Below are 21,987 nucleotides of genomic sequence, written 5' to 3'. Positions count from 1 at the left end.
TTGATGGTTAGCAAGTAAGCCTGAGGGTACCTAAAGGGGCCGAAAGCTTGATTCCATATTAGTCCCACCTGAATAGATTGTCGTGGTCAGGAATCTAGTCCTTGGCATTGTGGTTCCTAAACTGTTGAGTGATTGTTTGGATAGATTGCCCTGGTCAATAATCTATTCCATGGCATTGCAGTGCCTAAAGTTCTTCATGGTTCATATAGTTTGAGATATTCCATTGTATTTGTACATTATGAATACCTCCCTAGTTAAGAGGGAGAATTGGAAAATGTAACTATGTTCGGCCTTCAATAATGTACTTGAGTCATTATGTAATGTACTTGTCAAAAGAATAAAGAAAAGAATTTTTATTATTATTATTGTGACTTATTAAAGCATGGGTTTCATACTTAGGTCACCATGTTTTAGGCCAAAGTCCCTATTGAGGACTTCTAAGATTTACTCTAAGTTTGTAGAATTATTGTACATTTAAAGAGACCCTTCCTGGGCTTTTGAATCATGTGAAAAGGTTTAGTATTAAGTCAAATATGAATTATGGAACCTCCACACCATGTCGGCCTAAAGGAAGATCAAGTCGACCTAAGACCCTAATCGACCCCACAAGAATCTATGAAAGGAAGGACATCGAATTCATTTGGAGCATCACTTCTCATCAAGTTCGAATTCTCTTTACTAGGCAAAAGTTCGAAAATCTCTTGTTCGTGAGCAGAAGTACGAAGTTCTCTTGTTGCTAGTAAAGTCTGTTGTCGAGAAGCCGAAGTGAATGCGAGTTCGGGTGAGTCTAAGGAGACAAGGAAAATCGAAATTTTGGTGGTGGTCTCTCTTTGTTTCGTGCTCTGGATTGGGAGATCGAAGTCTTTCGAGTTGGACTGTTGTCAGAAGTTGTTAGTCGCTGCAAGTTGTTGCGTAGTTGAAGTCGCCGGGAAGAGTTCAAACTTTTGGAGATTGACTTGGTGTGGAGGGAAGGTATGGTCTTCATCTAGGGTGAAGAGTCTCAAAGAATATTGAAAGGAAGAATTACTTTGAATGGGTTTTCCCCTCGAGGAGGATTTTGCCCTGGCATGTGCCTACATCTTGTGTCCATTGTTTTATGTGTTGTTGCTTTTGGTAATTGCTTGATGAACTAAACAAGAAAGATATAAAGAATCGTAATAATAAGAAACATCACAAGTAAGTATCAATATCAAGAAAATCTTTATTGCCTTTCTAATTTTTCAACAAGGGATAGAGGGAGGTTGTTGGTACTAGGCCAGCCCATAAGTATACTCACTTAAGATTTCACAAGGCACGAAGTCAATACGACAATATTAATAAGCACAAAGTCATTCTACTCAACCACCTTAGATGACCCCAATTGACACTAAATTTCGTTTTGAAGAGTTCTAAGTCACTCATATTGATAATTGAGATTGCATTGATTAGCTATTGGTTGTGTTATTTCTCCTAATGATGCTTCACAAGGATAATGGTTTTACAAGAAGATTGACAAAGATTTGCAAATATGTAATATCTCAATTGGTGATCTAAGTATATTGGCAAGCTTGAAGTATATCACTTGATGATTGTACATCTACTAAGATTCATTTGTTTCATAACCACTTCAAACAATGATTGTATTATGATTATTCCATTAGAAAATATTAAACTCTAATTGGTTTTTAATAAATGAAATTTATTTTGCAATTAATACAAAAAAAAAAACAATATATTTCAAATTTGTGATGTTTAAAGAAAGAAGATACACATCAGGACATAATGTTGCAGAAAATCCAACGAAAGTTTAAAAAATTTAAAATCACTTCAACGTTATGAAATAGGCCATCATTGTTATCTCTAATGTCAACCTCCCAAGATTCAAAGCACTTGTGGAATAAGTCATAATTGCTTTCTCTAACATCAACCTCCCAACATTTAATGCACATGTGGAGACTCCAAGTAAGCAAATATGATTAACTAATGTTTTTACTAGAAAATTAAAAAATATATTGCAAAATTAAAATGGAACCTCATCTCATGTAGGGTTCCAATGGAGCAACGCATATTCCCCTATTCTAATGTTGTTGATTAAAATTTTGGAGCATGGAAACATTACATCAATAGTAATATACAAGGCAAAAATGTAATTATACAAGATCCCAATACTCTAACTAGTTCAAGAAAGTGATGAACTTTTGTAACTAAATCTGTGATGAACTTTTGTAACTAAATCTTGTTTGACAAAGGAAAACAAAATAAGAGGTTGTTGTTAGTTTCATTTTTGTTAAAAAATATTTCTTAACTTTAATTATAAGAAGTCAATGTTTGGAAAGAGGCATTGTATCTCACACTACAATTGTGTGGAATTTCTTTTATTGCATTGTTGAGCATTGAAGTTGTAAATATTATAGTGCGCACTATTTACATGTGTAATAAATGCATTTTTATTTTTGTTTCTTTCTCAAATGTCCACCTAAATTGTGAAGATACAATTGTAATTACCTATTTAATCACATTTTTCGAGACCTACTTATTTGTATTTGTATTTTTATTCATTCAATGACTTCTTGTTGAAGGTAATGGTAGAAGAATATTTAACTCTCTACTCATTCATTTTAGTCACTCACTACTAGCTAAGAAACCTAGAATAGATTTGCGCTTTGCATATAAAATGACATTGCATTTAGTATTTGTAGGATTTAACATAACTTTTAAAATTCATGGACAATTGTTAAGCCAAAATCCGAATGGATTTACCATTACAAATATGGGAGGTCTAATTAAGACTTATGATAGAGAAAACCCCTACTATTGAAAGAGACATTTTTGTCACGTCAATAAAGGTTTGAGATGAACCTTAGAGGCGCAACAAAAGCATTTTATCTTTAAACCACTATGAGAGAAAAAGAATATGATTTTGTGATATTTCAAAGTCCTAGTGCTACATGGTTTGCTTGTTGTGGAGAGAGGAGACATCCTTGTACACTTATGGGATGCCAATGCATGTGCTAAGTGGGACTTCTTGACGTTCACACTAGCTCGTTGAACATATTTGTTGGAGTTATCAAGTTTGGTTATGAGTGATTTTTAACAAAGAGTAGTTGGTGACTTGGGTTTTTTATAATTTCCCTAGCCAAAATTTGGAGATCTTGACTTGTACCACCTCATTTAACACATATTTAAAAGATAAATGTGCATGTTTACCACTGAAATAATTTGTTTTAATAAAGTGTTTTCTGATTTGTTAGTTGCATGGAAGGTACACCCTACGCATTGAACGTTGTATAGTGAAATATAATTGATACGTATTTGTTTTATTAAGTTGCATTGTGAAACAGGATTGAAAAGAAGTAAAATATTGTTGTTGTCAATTATATTTCAAATTCATCCCTAAAGTCAAACGTTCATTAGAAATATATATGATAAATCTCCACTAAAGATTAAGTGAAATATTGTGTTTGTAAATTAATATTTCATAATCATCCATAAGGACAAATGTTTATATGAAACGAGAGATCTTGAGGTGATATTCTAAGTTTGCAATAAAAATCTGGTTTGCAAAATTTATACTGTTGGAAATACACGATGAACACAGAGATTAAAGTGAAAATCCAAACTTGAAGCAAAAACAATTGAATGTTTTCGAACAAAGTTTAATTTATTACAACCCATTGCAACAACACCAATCCTCTGTAAGCACCAATTTACAAAAATTGTAGGCTCCAATCTATCAAGAAGATGAGGACACCAATCCCCATTAAGCACCACCTTACAATTGTTCATTGTTTAAGAGTCAATGTTTAAGCTTAGTAAAAGAAGGTATGCCTTCTTGGCAGCTTGTACCCATAACTACTCCTCTATCCAAGACTTTGAATCCAACCAAGACTCGACCTCCAATAAAATTTGACCCCCAACAAAACATACCAGAGCTCGGCCTCAATAGATTTCGGCCTCCAACAGGGTTTGACCTCCAACAAGAATCAACCTCAACAAAACCAGATCTTAGCCTCCCTCAAACCAGAACCAAAAAAACTGAAGAAAAAATAACCTCCCAAAAAGTGTGCCAAAAACCCTCCTACAGCTCAAGTAGGGAAGCAAATACTTCACAAACAAACTTCTCTTAACTTGGCTTCTCTTCACTTCTTAATTTTTCATGAGGTATGTACCGTATACCTACTTCTCCTGGTTGTTAAAACAAAACCAAATTGGTTTTAGCAATGGCTAAAAAACTCTCCATCTCATACCTATTTATTGTGCTTTTTATTGTGCTTTTGGGGTCTATAGTGGGGCCAACTATTTATTGTGCTTACCAATCCTCGGTGAGCACCAACTTACAGTTGTTCATTATTTAAGAGTCAATATTTAAGCTTAGTAAAAGAAGGTATGCCTTCTTGGCAACTTGTACCCATAACTACTCTATCCCGGACTTTGCTTCCAACCAAGACTCGGGCTCCAATAAAATTCGGCCTCCAACAAAACATTCCAGATCTTGGACTCAATAGATTTCGGTCTCCAGCAGGTTTTGACCTCCAACAAGAATCGGCCTCAATAAAACCAGATCTCAGCCTCCTCCAAACTAGAACCAAAAGACTAAGAAACCTTCCCAAAAAGTGTGCCAAAAACCCTCCTACAGCGCAAGTAGGGAAGCAAATACTTCACAAACAAACTTCTCTTAACTTGGCTTCTATTCACTTCTTAATGTTTCATGAGGTATGAACCATATACCTACTTCCCCTGGTTGTTAAAACAAAACCAAATTGGTTTGAGCCATGGCTAAAAAACTCTCTTTCTCATACCTATTTATGGTGCTTTTGGGGTCTATAGTAGGGCCAACTTGTGCAAATGACGAGATATATATTCAAAAATCCATCTCTTCAGCCATGAAAAGTTAGGATAACCTTTAACATCAATAACAACCATTTTTAAAATATTCATGGGATTAGAGTTTTAAGCGTAGACATGACATTGCCCAACTCCATGATTACTCTCCTCTCAAACAACTTTTATGTAATATATGTTGTCTTTTCATTTTTTTAATTAATTTTTAAACCATTTATTACAAATATTAGTTCTCTCTTTCCTTGTTTAACACATTATGTGTCCTATCTTGAAATTTCTATCTACTTTTTCTTCAATTTTTTCTTCAAAATATTGTATTTTCTTTAAGCGAACATTGGAAGACTTTCCTTCGTATATATGCACAAAATATACACAAAACTATCACTGCAATGACCCTAAAAAAGAGTCAACGAAGCACTTTTAAAGTAATTGCTAAACTTCATGATTATCCTTGGTTTTGCTAACATTCCATGTTTATTCTTCTCAAGTAAGACATTATGGACATCACATTTATCAACTTTATGAGGTTATATATATATATTAGAGTTTTAAGCGTAGACAAGACATTGCCCAACTCCATGATTACTCTCCTCTCAAACAACTTTTATGTAATATATGTTGTCTTTTCATTTTTTTAATTAATTTTTAAACCATTTATTACAAATATTAGTTCTCTCTTTCCTTGTTTAACACATTATGTGTCCTATCTTGAAATTTCTATCTACTTTTTCTTCAATTTTTTCTTCTAAATATTGTATTTTCCTTAAGCGAACATTGGAAGACTTTCCTTCGTATATATGCACAAAAAAACTATCACTGCAATGACCCTAAAAAAGAGTCAACGAAGCACTTCTAAAGTAATTGCTAAACTTCATGATTATCCTTGGTTTTGCTAACATTCCATGTTTATTCTTCTCAAGTAAGACATTATGGACATCACATTTATCAACTTTAAGAGGTATATATATATATATATATATATATATAACCTCTTAAAGTTGATAAATGTGATGTCCATAATGTCTTACTTTGAGAAGAATAAAGATGGGATGTATAAACTTTAAGAGGTGCATAATGTCTTACTTTGAGAAGAATAAAGATGGGATGTATAAACTTTAAGAGGTGCTTTGGATATATAGACAGACCCTCAAGCATGTCTAGTATTTTGAAACAACAAAACTTTAAGAGGTGCTTTGGATATATAGACAGACAGACCCTCAAGCATGTCTAGTATTTTGAAACAACAAAGACATGCCACAAAAAGTAAATGTCTATGTTATATTTCTTTTAGTATGTACCACCATACATATATATATATATATATCAAACCTCTTAAAGTTGATAAAATGTGATGTCCATTGTGTCTTTCTTTGAGAAGAATAAAGATGGGATGTATAAACTTTAAGAGATTTCAGCTTTGGATATAGAGAGACCCTCGAGCATGTCTAGTATTTTGAAACAACAAAGACATGTCACAAAAGTAAATGCCCATGTTATATTACTTTTAGTCTGTATCACCAACAAGAATATTTAGCAAAGCTCTCTAAAATGATTGCCAATGCCACAAGTTTAACTACCTAACTTTTAAGCTACAAATTTGTCTGCCTTATTACTCATGGCTTTTGTTAAACAATCACCTTGTAGCCAGCAATACATCGTTGAAGAGAGCAACTAACTACATTTAGAGTACAAGGGGATCACCATCCATATTTTGAGTGCAACAGGTCCATTTCCATGAGTTGCCTCATTTCCAACTAGCTTACTATCGTTTCTTTCTAGTTCAGTGAGTTTATTAATAAGTTAGTTCTGTGAGTTTATTAATGCAAGAAGTCTATTTTATCTGCAACAACGGTTCACAGTTCTGTACTTTTGAACATACAACCTAGCATAAATTATACTACATGCAAGTTTTTACAGGTTTACATGTTGAATATCTATTTTAAGATTCATAAAAAAAAAAAAGATGAATCTTCAAACAGATGTGCAACAGGGACTCCTGTCATTACATATCCTGAGAATATCTTGCAGCTACGCTCTGCATTCTCTTACCCGCCTTGAAGCCATGCCTTCCAACATAATTTTGTACTGTTTCCCTCCCCAATAGATTCTTGGAATAATTTCCCCAAGTTGGAATTTGCTAACATTAATATGATAATGTTTCATCCACAGGCCAGAGAGAATTTGAAAACTTAGATTTGCCTCAAAACTTGTACATTCAAACAAATAAAATTATTGCAATAGGTTCTGCGATGGTAGTCATGCAGGTTTCCAGGGCCTGCTAGATGACCACCAGCATTTATGTTCCAAATGCATCTAACCTTCCAAATATGATGTCTTACAGTTTCTTTTCTTTCACCTGATAAGGATATCTCTGATAAATGATTATGCTGGTGACCACCAGAGGTAGAGATATCAGAACATATAAAGATGGTGGTATGCCATCAAATATATATTGCAACAAGGCAGTCACTATCAAAGCAGATACAATAACGAAACCCTGCCCAGAAAGAATACAACAAGAAGAGGCATTAGCGTCAACTGTTCCAATATATGGTGCATGTTATAACATGAAGAGCAGATAAAATCAAATTTGTAAATGAAAGTGCAGGACATCATGATGTTCAGAAGCATGAAGCACTAATCACCTTTCGTACACCACCAGCCTGGGTAGTTACAAGTCCTACTAAGATTCCACCTACTGCATTAGTGAAAACTGGGATCTGTAAAACGATTACAAGATAAGTTTCAAAACTGGTGCATCTGGAAGGGACCAATCTGACTTTTTGACAGTTACCTTTAGAACAAATTTAGATAAACTTTAGTTGCAAGTTAAAATTGTGTGCGTTTGTGTGGATAGAGAGAGAGAGAGAGATTTGTGACATTACAATTTTACAATTTCATACCACTCCATTAGAATATCTAAACTGAACAGGTTTGTAATTCCAAGTTCTTCATCAAACCTAAAATAGTCCATAGGATGAAAGCACAAATTCAACAACACATTTTATCGACAACAGATGTAGCAAGCTTGCAATAAAAGTGCAACTGTATATTGACTTGTTTTAATTTATGTAACTTCTTTGTTCACGTAACTTTTGCTACAATGTCCAAGCAAGCACCATTATCCAGGGGAGCTACTAGAGCTTAAAACACGCTGCATTGGCATTATTTCAAAACAGTCCCTAGTCTACGAGATCACATAAATGTACACGATATATTTCGCAGGTTTGTTCTAACAATGAAATAGATCAAGAGTATGCCATTCCATCTCTGATAGGATTAATGTTTATATTTAAGACATTCGGAGTCAATAAAACCTTCATTAGAGAAGACACCATTATGATAAAATAACCTGGGGCTAGGTATGGAACCTCCACAAGATGTCATAATAAACACTCACCCACGGTAAACGTCAATCACATATACCAGATTATACATCAAGTTAATACAATATACCATTTGTCTCTCATTCTTTTTCCCATGCCTAATTCTTAATATGGTATCAGAACAAATACCATATGACAGTTCTAAGTAAGAGTGGATCCAAGACCAGGTCCAAGGAGCGAGAAAGGAAAGAGAAAATCAAGTTGAAATAAAAAGTTTGAAGGCATGTTAAATTTTTCTAAATTTAAAATATTGTGCTCAAATTGAATAAAATATGAAGTTCAGAAAAATAAAGATAATAAGTAAAGTCAATGCATAAGAGAAAAAAGCAAGTAGAAGAGACAAGGCACGCAGATTGCATCCATGCAGAAACAAGTGGGTCCAAGAAGAGAGAAAGGAAAGTGAAAATCAAGTTGAAATAAGAAGTTTGAAGGCATGTTAAATTTTTCTGAGCTTAAAATATTGTGCTCAAATTGAATAAAATATTAAGTTCAGAAAAATAAAGATAATAAGTAAAGTCAATGCATAAAAGAAATAAGTCAAGTCAATGCATAAGAGAAAAAGCAAGTAGAAGAGACAAGGCACACAGATTGCATCCATGCAGAAACAAGCCCATTGTGCAGATGTGAAGAGGAGGCAATTACCAAGACAAACCCAAGAGAGTCGCAACACAAACATGCAAACTAGTTATCTTTTAAATTATGATAGCAAATCTGCACTCAAAGATTCTCTACAGCTAAGACTTTAAACATTAGGAAACACCAAACAAAGCTTTCAAAGCTTATAGCTAGCAAATCTATTTTTTGCAATCTTAAGCAACTGCAACTTGGAGTAAGTGCCATAAAAATAGTTGACCCTTGTATGCCCTGTGATAAATTTAATGACTTTATTTCCTTCCTTGTATGTCGATTAATCCATTCACATTCTATGTTTGACAATATCATGCATCAAAAAGTTAAATATGTGCACCAAGCATCCTGATGCAAAGATGTGTGGATAAGTCTACTTAATGATTTTTTCTGCTCCCTTACAATTTGTTGCAGTATCAGCGATTAATTGAACCAAATTAGTAGGACCAACATCATTAATTGTTACAATAAGAAATTTGCAATGTTTTGAGAAGATATGTTGTAAGAAACATTGCACCACTAGCAGAAACACCAAGAACATTTGTCAAATATTGGTTTCTAACATTTGTCTGGACATCTGATATAATCCATCTACTCATCTGTGAACTGTGTAAAGCCCTGTGAATTTTTGTTTTTTCTCTATATAACAACAAAGTTCTAGCTTTCTCACCGTTGGGGCTCTTGTATCATTTTGGGGCTTCATTGATGGCCTTAACCAAATCATGCCAGTAGGGGGAGCATAGATTGAATGGTAGGCCGCAAGCAGAAAGAAACCAAAACACTTTGCATCCACATCATCCCTCCCACCAATATTAAGGAAATTTGCTATTGTTCTAGATTCATAGGTTCCAAAAATTCCAAGAGGAGATGAAGCTATGTGGCCACCACCACCAAATCTAGAGGTGGTGGTTCCTTAGCACAAATCGATTTCCCTCTGGCACCCTTATTGTCATCAGTCTCCATTACCCCACAAAGATGCATCCTCACATGGGCATATGAACCGCTATAAGGTTTTCCACCATGATAATCATGGGGGCATAGAAGTTTAGAGGTTTTGCCACCTCTTCCCCCTTAAGCTTTGTCATATATCTCCACAAGGGTGTTAATGAAGCTTTTCCCCCTTGCATTTCATTGCCCTCTTCATCGCCTTCCCCTTCAAACCCTTAGTCATCATCATACATTGGATCACTATGAGTGTGACCACTATCGACGATTTCTTCCCTTTGATGTCTACCCCCACCAACACCATGAAAACCAAAAAATAGAATGATAAGCCCAAAGAACACCATCTTCATCAAATATGGACTGCTGCCCAGCATCTGTGGGTGACATCCATAGGAGAATTTTTTCTCCTAGATGGTACTCAGCGGACAACTAGTAGCCACCGGATAGCTCGATGTGCCACCATCTCTGCCACTTTTGCTAGCCATTATGGCCCTCACCCATCTGCCATGATCGTATGTTTGAAGGTGAGCCTTCCAAACCCGAAGGTATGGCTTTTCATTATGTAGTTGGGTACTCTTGTTTACTTATAATGGACACTTTTGGGCATGGATTGGTGGGTGGATTCGGCGGAAAGAATGGGCTTGGTTTGTACTCTTGTCTCCTTTGTCCAACTTGGTGGTTAACCTTGTATCCTAGTCCTGTGGGATGTCCTTTATTGGCTACTAGCTTTAGGAGTTCCACTACATGGGAAATCCTGATTTTGGTTGTGTGGTCCCGCTTCCCGACACCATATACATCACTCCCCTCCGATCATTATAACTCTTTTTTCATATATTTCCCATCCAGATCCACATTTGTCCATTGGGTCCACAAGATGTTAACCTCCCCCTCCCCTTGTCCACACTCTGGGTCGGACCTAGAATGATGCCCGAAGGTTGATGCAACTAAAAAGAAAGTAAAAAGAAAAATTTGGCCACTATCAATAGGAAATGTACCAAAAAAGCAAAAGATGGCTGGAGCCTGGAACATACAAATTTAGCGGCTAGAACATACAAATTTAGCACGTGGGCAAAAGCCAACATGAGCTCTACCCCCTATAATTATGGACATCGCCCTGGTTCCAAGGGCCCCTATATGAGCCCCCTACATCATTAAGGAACCCATGATTGTCCCAACCCCTGGTGGGAAATGAACTGCCCAACCTTAAGGGGGTATTCACTACTATATCATGCACATCATGCTCTCATTCCCTGAAGCCCCAAGCAGTTATAAAAAGAAAACTCAATAAAGGGCAAAAGGCATATGAAGAAGGATGGAAAAACAATGGAAAAACAATGGTCAGGGTAACTCATGTACCATGATTGCTACCTCCTACATCTATACAACCAAGTGCGGGCCTCCCTTATCATAGTTATCCTTGTACTGTGGCATGTGGCTTGGAGCCTTCCCCTGATGCCCCACTTTGTTCCATCATTTATTCACATGACACCTGCCTCTTGATGGATGTACTATGGACTTGTCACTCCCTTAGAGGTTGAAACCACCTAATAGGGTCCTTGGTTAACCTTCTTCTTGAACTTGGAGACACTTGTACACTGTAAAGCCCATTATGGAAGGTCATGCCACTATGAAATGCCCACTTGGTTCCATGATTTGTAAGCTCATTTTCTCAATTGCACTAATGATTTGTTATACTGGAAGGTGAGGAGATGCATTGGATCTTATGCAGGATTGCAGGTGAGTCTTCATTTGAGGTTTGGTCTCCTTATACGGGGTCCAAGCCCTCCAGAGGATCATATTGGCATTTGTAGGGCAAGCGTTGAGAGCCATGGGCCTCCACTATAGCAGAGAGCAGATTGTTACATCATGGGATCCATCAGTACCATCCATCGCTTGCTCATGTTCCACTTATTTGATGATGATGATGCACTTGGACCACCTTGCCCAACCAGTGACACTCATGCACCATACACTTGGCAACTAATCCAGGGCCCAAATGAGGTTGTGTCTCGCCATGGGAGACAAAGGGAGGGCTTGCATCATTCTTCTAGCCATTACAGATGGGATACAGGCTAGTTCGATCCATTTGGAGACCCATGAGGATGTTTTGTGCCCCCATAGCCACTTGGGAGCACCACAGGTCATTTGCTTGGAGATCAAGGGGCCACCCCCTTTATCACTATATTTGGAGCCCTTCCACTCATTTTGGCACATATTGGACTCCACTAGGCCTTTCAATGGCCCTTCGACCTATTGTATCTATCATTTTAGCCCTCTTGAGAGGCTTATTTTCATGTTATGGAGCTATCTTGGTGGGCTTGTCACCAAGTAATGTTATTTTGTACATTATTTAATTAGTTGGGGCATCATTAGACCTAATTAGGCAAATCAAACACTTAGAGGATGATATATATTGATGAGAGGATCATTTGATTCTCATCATCACTTGGATTTGGATCTTTATTTCTTCTAGAATTTCACTATAGCTATTGGAGGATGAATTGTATAATCTTTGTTGACATTTGGAAATCTTATCTTGGTCTTGGAGCTTCGATTTTGTCTCTCTTTGATGGTTGGATATATTCGCTATACTTGTAGGTGCCTTTTCATGGTCTATTTCTCTATTTCATGTCACATGTATAATGTATGGAATTTTCACTCATGGAATCTGTTTTTCTTCCCTAATTGAAAGTGTGAATTTGATTTTGTGAGGGTTTTGCATATGTTACATGTCTAGTATAGTGAATGAATGTTCCTAGGGGTATATTATCTATATAATTGCCTTGATAAGTCATCAAACTACAGCAATAGTCAGTGTAAATTTCCTTGGTAATCTAGTTGTTGCCCTTAGGGCTAGACGAAGTTGTTGGGGAACTCCTTGATTGGGCGAAAGAAACTCCAAAAGTTGAAATCTCATTGACTCCATTCTCCCAATACGCTAGGCACTGATCCTATCCTTGGTGGTCACTTCAACGATTATCTTTTCACCTCCTCTCTCTTTTTCTAAGCCCTAACCCTAGTGTCTCCTAGAGCATCACACGAATTTCATTCCAACCATCCATTTGGTGAGCGAGTTGGTCCATAACAACACTAGGGTGTCCTCTTGGCCTTCACAAATTTTGAGAGAATTCTCGTGGCTAGTGTAACATCCCTAAGGGAAAATTAACAGTGATAAACAAAGCAACAACCATACATGCACAACAGAATTCACACATAACATTAAACACCCAGAAAATCTCCAAAAATTGCGTCAAATTGAGCCATTTTCATTATAAATAGAGGAGGGTACAATATAGTATGGAGTGAATGCACCTAGGCTTGCCACAGGCAAGCTAAACAAGTCCCAAGTGAAGAAAACAAGTGCCCGGAATGTTGGAAAGGTGTCCCTTTCTATGCTTTGTGTTGACCTTGGAAAATTGTATTGTTGGCTAAGAAATCGGATTCGTACAAACCCCCTCTCGTGTCTTGAATCCCACGAATAGGACATGATTCGCTGGGACACGTTTCCCATGAACGTGTTTGATGTGTCCTGAAGCGTGGGATTCGATGGACACACGAATCCCGACGTGTCCAACATGTCCCGATTTCAGGACACGTGTCCCCCAAAAAGGTGTTTCGTGCTGCCAATAAAGCTCGATTTGGGCTCATTTGGCACACATTCTTGAGTGTGTCTTTTGTTGTGAGTGTGTGGCAGCTTCTAGAAAAGGGTTTTGGAGCATTTTGGAGGTGATTCAAGCAACAAGTGCGTGCATTTTGCTTCTACTGTTTTTGCATTTTTATTACAGCAATTTGCATGTGGATTTTTTCTACAAGTTTGTGCATTTTTTCTTTAATTTTTTACAGCATTCATGGCTCAATTAAGAGCAACAAGAAAGGGGAATATAAAGTCATTCAATTTGTGTAGTGTCAAGAAGAGCAGGCTTGAGCAGTGTGGTGCAATGACAATGGTGTATGTGAAGTGGTTGAAGGGAAAGACAAATATATGGGATGTCTTTCCTGATGATATGGGTTTGGACAGCAGTGTTGATTTGGCATTGGCCAACTTGGATCTTAATGACCCATTGTTAGAGCCCGTCACTTTTGATGATGGTGATACTCTTGAGGGGTCATCCAACACACCAGCAGATGTAGAGATGACATTGGATACAGAGGAAGAGGATGCAACAGAGGAGAGCAGTGGTGACCATGACAGTGATGCTAATTTTGATGATGATGATTGATGTCTCATGTGCTACCTATTGCCTTGTACTTGTAGTTGTTTTGTATTTGCTATTTCTATTTGCCATTGGCTTTGCTGCTACATATGTAACACATTTTGATTTGGATGACTTAACGAGAAAACTGTAGTTTCTTGTCTTTCTCCTATTGGATCATTGATGAAGTTGTCACAATTGTACTTGTATGCATAATGTTACTTTGTAAAACTTACAAATTTTAAATTCTACATATATATATATATATATATATATATATATATAATGTGTCCTATGTGTCATGTTACGAGAGGTCAACATGCCTATGTCATACACTCGAATTTCCGTGTCCTGCGCGTCTCGTGTCTTGTGTCAAGTGACTTAGACTGCCGGTTGATAACAATCTATTGTTTGACCCACTTCCAATGCTCAAAAAATTATGGGGTTAAGTGCTCAAAAAATTCTGAGAAATCGGTCTCTCCTCAAATAACCCACCAAAACCCAGAAAGGGTTTGTCCTAGTTCTGACCCCCAAAATTACCCCCAATTTTCACATGCTCCTCTAACTGCTGGGAAATTCGACCCACCTGGAAATGACACTGCTTGAATCCCCCAAAATGTCAACAAAGGCTAGCAAAAATTCCCTCCAAATGCCTCCACAGGTCTCAACTCAGTTCAATCCCCAATTGCCTATCCTCTTCGCTCCCACGTGTGGCATAAAAGGCACCTATGTGCAGGCCTGTGCAGTCCCTGAAGATGAGCTAATGTCACAACAAACTCCCTCAAAATCATGCCCATCTAGCACTCCAAATCTTCATCAAACGGTGGTCCAAATATCTCCCGGAAGCCTCGATGATTATGCTGCTCCACAACTAGCTTTCTCAAGAGATGTGTATTCCCCTTACTGCACCCAGTCTATTGTAATAGTCGCACGAATGGTTGAGAAAACACATGGGATCAATCCCAATTTAATGTAGATCACCTCCTTGGGTTGGCAATCGAAGTCCACCGAAGGTAGGGTGAGAATCTCGCATGAAAACCTCGTGTGCTAAATAGCACTTGCAAACTTGGCTCAACAACTCAAGTGTGCTAAGTGAGTGTAAATGTCAAAGGTTCAAAAGCCCCAAACTAATGTATGCTCCCCCTATTTATAAATTATCCTTGAGCCTTCCTTTTTCCCATATGGGTCCCACACATCAATTGCCATTTGCCTCTTCCCTCTGAGAGTGTGAATTGACTAGGAGTATGTATTCCCTTTTGGGGTGGCCCCCACCATCCACAAAAAAATCAATTTGTCTTTATTCCCCTATGTTGGAGCCTCCCTTAACCAAAATTGCAAGTGGGGCCCTCCAACCCATCTTCTCCTAAGTTAAAGACCCAAAATATCAAAATTGAGCATAATTGTATTCTCACTTAGCAATAGTGCTAAGTAGAAATATCACAGTCGTCCCCGCCAAAATGTTGCTTTCCCTCAAGCAACTGTAGTGATAAGTGTTTAAGTATTTGTTCACCTTCCCAAGTAGAGCCACTGAACACCAAGCACCACATTGGTGTCTGGGACATCAACCACAAAGAAATGGTTTCTCATCGAATAGTTCCCCATCACCACTGTCATCCCAGGGACATATCTAGTACACTACATGGTACGGTCTCCTAACACCAAAACAGAGAAGCCCTCAAAAGACATTGTGTGAATGCCTCTCCTCTCTATCATCTCGGTATCTACAAAGTCGTGGGTTGCCCCACTGTCCACTAACACTGAAACACGATGCCCCTACACAGTGCCCCTCATCCTCAGCGTGAGGTACTTTGACACTCCACAAAGTGACGCAATAACGCCTGTTGCCGGCAAGAAAGGAGCCCCTCCTGGTGGGGGTGGTGGGCCTCCTCGTCCTCCTCCTTGTATGGCCTGTGGCTTATCATCCCTAGTGCCTATCTCCTGCTCTACCACATCCTTTGACTCACTATCAGAAAACACCTCTATGTAGTGGGCCTTGCCCTTGGTAAATCTATGCCTTGGTGCCCACGACTCCTGGCAAATGAAGCACGCCCCTAGAAGTCTCAATATGGTGGAGGGCTAGTGTCACGACCCCTTTGTGGGAAAGGAGGTCGGGGTGGCACTAGTGCCCTAGCCTTGGGGATTACGTCCTGCAAAGCCCTAATACAAGATATCGCCTCCTTCAAAGTGGTGGGCCCACAGGACCTCACTAACCCACGCAGTGGCTCAGTGAAGCCCTCAACAAAGGTGTAGACCCTCCTGTCATCTGACAAACCCCCCTATCATCCGACAGGTCCGACACCATCACTAACACTCTCAAAAACCCTGATATGTAGTGCTCTGGGCTGCCTATCTGTTTGAGCTACATCAGCTCTCGGAAATGTGCCTCTGGATCTCTTTTATCAAAACGTTCCACAATCCTCTGTGTGAAGTCCTCATGTGAAGTCATGCTGGCATGACCTAGCGTGGTCAACCAATGGAACCACCAATCATGTGTTGCTCCCTCCAAATGCAAAGTAGCCATTTTAATGGCTTCTACCTTCATCATCTGGCTGAGCTAAAAGTATGTGTCCAGCTTCTCAACCCATGCCCTAGTCGTGCACTTGGATGACCCATCAAAAGTAAGGAGGTACATCCTCCCAATAGTGTGTTGCAACTGCGAATTCAGCATGCATGAGCCCCTTGCGCCCTTGCCCTTCTCATTATGCTTGAGTTGGCAAAAGTCTCGGAAGGATAGTGCAGCTCTGAAATCATCCCCCATAGACTACCACTCCCAGAAATAGACTCTCATGGGCATCTCATCCTGTCCAACCTGCTCACCTAATCCTAAGGGGAAAAACGTGGGCAACTTGGTTATGGTTGGCCCATTGAAAGCATGTGGGTGAGTGAGTCACAAGTGAACGTTGGTTGTATTGATAAGAAGCCCCCAAGGTTTCCCAAAATAGAAAATCCCAATGAATGCCCTTGTCCCGGTTCTGCTACTTAATCTCCCTTTGACCCTTGGCCAAGTCATTCAGGGCCTTCAAGAGACTGTCAAATGGTGCCTCTTCTTTGCTCTTTGGCTCCCCCATGTCTACCTCCTCCACTACCTATTATGGGGCCTCAATGTCAGTTGTGATTTTGTTAAATTTAGGTATGTTCTATGCTAGAGCAATTTATTTCAATTTTCATAGTTAGCTCAATATCTTTTCCAGATTAGCAATCACATCAGCATTAAAGTAAACTGCAGATAGAACATAAATATAAATCGCAGAAGACAAACCAAGACAAGAGGACACAAGATGTGGCACTAGCCAAGGATAGACCCTAATGTGGGGAAACCCTTGATCAATTCTTCTTATATGTTCTTCAATAGTTCAGCAGAGAGAAAGAGAGAGAGATAGTACATTTACAACAGAAGTCAACACTTTGACTTTCTATATAAGAGAATAGATCATCTCTATCAAGATGATACATGAGATCAGTTGAAGACATGCTACTTCAACTGATTCTCCAAGGTGACTCCTTCACCTATCATTGTGTTGCATCTCGTCATCATGTTGCACCTCATCGTGCAGCACCATGTTGCACATGCTTGCTGTCCCATTGTGCCACTGCTGCACAATGTCATGGTTGTCCCATTGTGCCACTGCTGCACTATTTCATGGCTTTCCCATTGTGCCACTGTTGGTTGTCCTGTGTATCCACCATGAACCATTGCAGCACTATGTACTTGCTTTCCTATGTATCCACCATGAAACACTGCAGCACTAAGTAATAGTTGTCCCATGTTGTACCATTGTACCATTGCTAACCCGTTGTGCACTATATGCCATTGACCATTGTTGTCCCATTGTTGTACCATATTTCACCAAGTTGCCTTTGTTGTCCCATTGCTTATCATTGCAGCACCATGTAGCATTGATGTCCCACTGCTGCACCATACTTCTTGTTGTCCATACTGTTGCATGTCCATCATTACCATGTTGTCCCATTGTTGCACCATACTGCACAATGTTGCCTTCATCATGCTGCCACCGATCACATCATTATGCCGTTGTACTTACTGTGCACTGCTACAATTCTGGGACTGGTTAGGGTACTAACCATAGTCCCTAACAGCCCATCAAAACTAGCCCAGAATTGCACTTAATGACTGATGTTGTCTTCCACAGAGATGCTGCCCTCCATGCTGCCCCTTTGAGGTAGTTTCAGGCCCAACACTTTTACCTATCTCCCTAACACAGTTGTGGCATCCAAATGCCTAACTAATAGCACTTCCCAGCACCCAAACACATTCATTCTTCATGTTGTCACTAGGGCTCTTGTCTTGCTGTGGTTAGAGCTGCCTTGCTGCGTATGGATTAGGGCAGCATATAGGAGTCTTTTTACTACAGCCAAGGCATCACTTTTTGTTGCATCTAAGGGTTGTCTCAAACCCTTCCAAAACAGCGTATGGATTAGGGCTTGACTGCATTTAGCTAGGGCTTGATATGACTTGCGTTTAAGGCATGATAGGACTGCGTTAGTCTATGAATAGACTGCAGCTAGGGCATCCTTCTTTTGCTGCGTATAGGGTCTCCTTCTAGACTTGCATTTTCCCCTTAGAGATTCTTCTTTCCACTAAAACCCAAAACAAGTGGAGAAGAAGAAATCTCAAGAGAGTTGTGTGTTCAAATGACTTGCAAGGCACTTGTATTTATACCAAAACGTGGAGCACAAGTGGGGGCAGTTTAGTTGCTGGCCAACCTTGACGAATTGTCCCATAACACAAATAAAGTCATATCTCCATGAATACTTAACGGAATTGGATGATCTTTAGATCAATCCTACACCTCTCGATGAGAGGGACCCAAGAAAAATATCAGATAGCATAAATAATATGACCCACGTGGAGTTTGGCCCTAGTTGCCAATTTTAATAGATTTCCAACTCTCTCTCTCTGCTCCAGTACCTCTGCCTCTGGTAGGTAACGTTCTGCTTGTCCTCTGAGGTCATAGAAATAATCCCATGGCTGAGCCAAGGCCAAGGCTCTAATACCACTATAACATCCCTAAGGGAAAATCAACAGTGATAAACAAAGCAACAACAGTATATGCACAATAGAATTCACACATAACATTAAACACCCAGAAAATCTCTAAAAATTGCGTCAAATTGAGCCATTTTCATTATAAAGAGATGGGGGTACAATATAGTATGGAGAGAATGCACCTGGGCTTGCCATAGGCAAGCTAAACAAGTCCAAGGTGAAGAAAACAAGTGCCCAAAATGCTGGAAAGTTGTCCCCTTCTATGCTTTGCATTGGCCCTGGATAACTACACTGATGGCTAATAACAATCTACTATTTGACCCACTTCTAGTGCTCAAAAAATTCTGAGAAATTAACCCTGGTCTCTCCTCAAATAACCCACCAAAACCTAGAGAGGGTTTGGCCTACTTCTGACCCCCGAAATTACCCTGAATTTCCACGTGCTACTCCAACTGCTAGGTAATTCGACCCACCTGGAAATGACACTACTTGAATTCCCCAAAATGTCAGCAAAGACTTGCAAAAATTCCCTCCAAATGCTTCAACAATTCTTAGCTTAGTTTAGCCCCCAATTGCCTATCCTCTTGGCTCCCACGTGTGGCATAAAAGGCACCTCTGCGCAGACCTGCGCAATCCCTTAAGATAAGCTAATGTCACAGCAAACTCCCTCAAAATCATGCCCAGCTAGCACTCTAAATCTTCAGCAAATGACGGTCCAAATCTCCCGGAAGACTCAATGATTATGTTGCTCCACAACTAGCTTTCTGAAGAGATGTGTATTCCCCTTACTACGCCTAGTCTGTTGTAATAGTCCCACGAATGGTTGAGCAAACACCTGGGCTCACTCCGAATGTAATGTAGATCACATCCTTGTGCTGGCACTCGAAGTCCACCGAAGGTAGGATGAGATTCTCGCATGAAAATCTCATGTGCTAAATAGCACTTGCAGACTTGGCCCAACAGCTCAAGCGTGCTAGGTGAGTGTAAATGTCAAAGGTTCAAAAGCCCCAAACTGATGTATGATCCCCCTATTTATCCTTGAGCCTTCCTTTTTCCCTTGTGTATCCCATGCATCGATTTCCCTTTGCCTCTTCCCTCCAAGAGTGTGAATTGACTAAGAGTGCATATTCCCTTTTGGGGTGGCCCCCACCATCCACAAAAAAATCGATTTGTCTTTATTCCCCTATGCTAGAGCCTCCCTTAACCAAAATTGCAAGTGGGGCCCTCCAACCCATCTTCTCTTAAGTTAAAGACCCAAAATATCAAAATTGAGCAAAATTGAGAATTATCCCAAGCCCTAGCTCCGACTCCGCTCTTGGCCTTAGGTTTCATTGGTTAGTGGCTTCATCAAGGATCACTGCATTGAAATCTAAGACAAATCTAATCCCTTCAATCCTTTTCTCCTCCATTACTTGGCCAAGGCCTTTTGTTTGAAGTTTCACTCTAAACCCTTGACCTTGTTTGGGTCCACCTGGGCTTATTTGTGGTCCCATACCTGCTATCACTCTAATCTCACAAGGATCATCTTAGAAACCCTATTCGTTTAAGATTCTTAGGTCTAGGACATCTTATCTTAAGAAATATCCCTAATCCCTAGGTCTAGGATTCCCTTCAAGCCTTTCTTGGAGTGCCATTCACCTTGCTACTTGAGAAAGTAAGCCCTATAATCTGAGACTCTCCTATGAATGGGCTCTTGAAATCACTGCTTCTCCATCAAACATATCGTTTTCTAGTGGTTTCCCCTATACCAAAACACTCCCATCGATGAAAGTCCATAAAGAGCAAGTGACATTGACCGAGGTGACAGTGAGTCTTTGTCCCATTGTTGCCACTTGGTCTATGTTGTTGCCCCCTTGCAGCCCCTCCTAGGACCCCTGCTAGATTGAGCAGTAACATGGACTACCTGCAATAAAATGAGGAAGGAGGAGGAAAGGGAAAGAGTAGGAGAAGAGATAAAAAACCACAAACAAAAAATACAAGAAAAGGAGGGAGTTTTGGTTTGCACTTACCTCTTTAGCCCTTGAGAAGTTGTGGTAGATGGCAGCCTTTGTTATCTCCTCCAAGCTCCTGTTTCGTCACTCCTCCAAGCTTTCCTTTGCTCTCTCCTCCAACCTCTCACAAATATGATATCTTCTTTGCTCTTTCTCCTCTCTTCTACAAGCTCAAGCAAATGAGATGAAAGAATGAGGAAAAAGGACGACTAAGAGGCCTTTTAACCTCATCATCACTTCCCTCTCATCCCTAAACCCACCCTAGGTCCCACCCAAACTCAAGAGTTAAAGATAAAATTCAAAAAAGAAATCCAAGTCTACAAGTCATGCAAGCTTTTCCAGAACCACACGGGAAGCACTATGGAACTATCCCGAACCGCGGTCCCACATGCAGCACTGTGTACGAAACGATCACAATACCAAAGTAGCAATCACAATGTGAAATTAAATGAGCCACAGTTCCAAATTTGCAAGTCATGGATTGGTCGATGCTTCAACAATGGACCCATACAAAGAGCGGTTCCAACCTCCAGACCATGAGAAGGAGGGAGGGTGTGATTCTTGCAACACTAATCTAAACATTAGAACTTCTCCTTTGCTAGAGTTTATGTCAAAATATTGGCTTCTTATGAATTTGTATAAATGTAATATAAGAACACTACTCTCAACGGTCAACAATGAACAACAATGGTCTCAAACATCTCATTGGTCAACTCCACTACCAACCAGTGAAAACCAGTGAAGACAAGCATTGCCATATACTCTTCTCTCCCTTAATCAAGTGCAATTGTCCCTTGCTTTCTATCAAACCAAGAAATCATCCCTATGCCCAAACTAAAACAATAGCCTACATCTCTCGTCCAACTTAATCAACAAATCCATGCAATAGTAGCTCACTATTGCTTGCATCCCAAATGTCATAATGAATCATTCCATTCATGTATTTAAGCTTATGCTTACAAATTTTCCAATGACATTATTGAGGTTCAGCCATAAACTGACTCAGTGTATAAACT

The 21,987-nt window shown here is 39.3% G+C and overlaps 1 protein-coding gene across 1 annotated transcript in view; it reads right to left on the bottom strand.

Annotated features, from left to right (window-relative positions):
- Positions 1 to 6,924: 6,924 nt before the first annotated feature.
- LOC149235376 (Nucleotide-sugar transporter family protein) overlaps positions 6,925 to 21,987 on the bottom strand; it is a 41,703-nt gene continuing 26,640 nt past the window's right edge. Inside the window, 2 exon segments of the mRNA XM_089372094.1 lie at positions 6,925 to 7,318; positions 7,467 to 7,541. Coding sequence (XP_089228220.1) covers positions 7,157 to 7,318; positions 7,467 to 7,541 — 237 coding nt within the window. The 3' untranslated portion in view covers positions 6,925 to 7,156.

This window comes from Pinus tabuliformis, chromosome 8 (assembly GCF_031772625.1).
Source record: "Pinus tabuliformis cultivar Carrire ecotype Pingquan chromosome 8, CPIR1, whole genome shotgun sequence".
In the NCBI taxonomy this organism is placed as follows: Eukaryota; Viridiplantae; Streptophyta; class Pinopsida; order Pinales; family Pinaceae; genus Pinus; species Pinus tabuliformis.
Note: the sequence above shows the minus strand (reverse complement) of the source record. Positions and strands in the feature narration are given on the sequence as shown.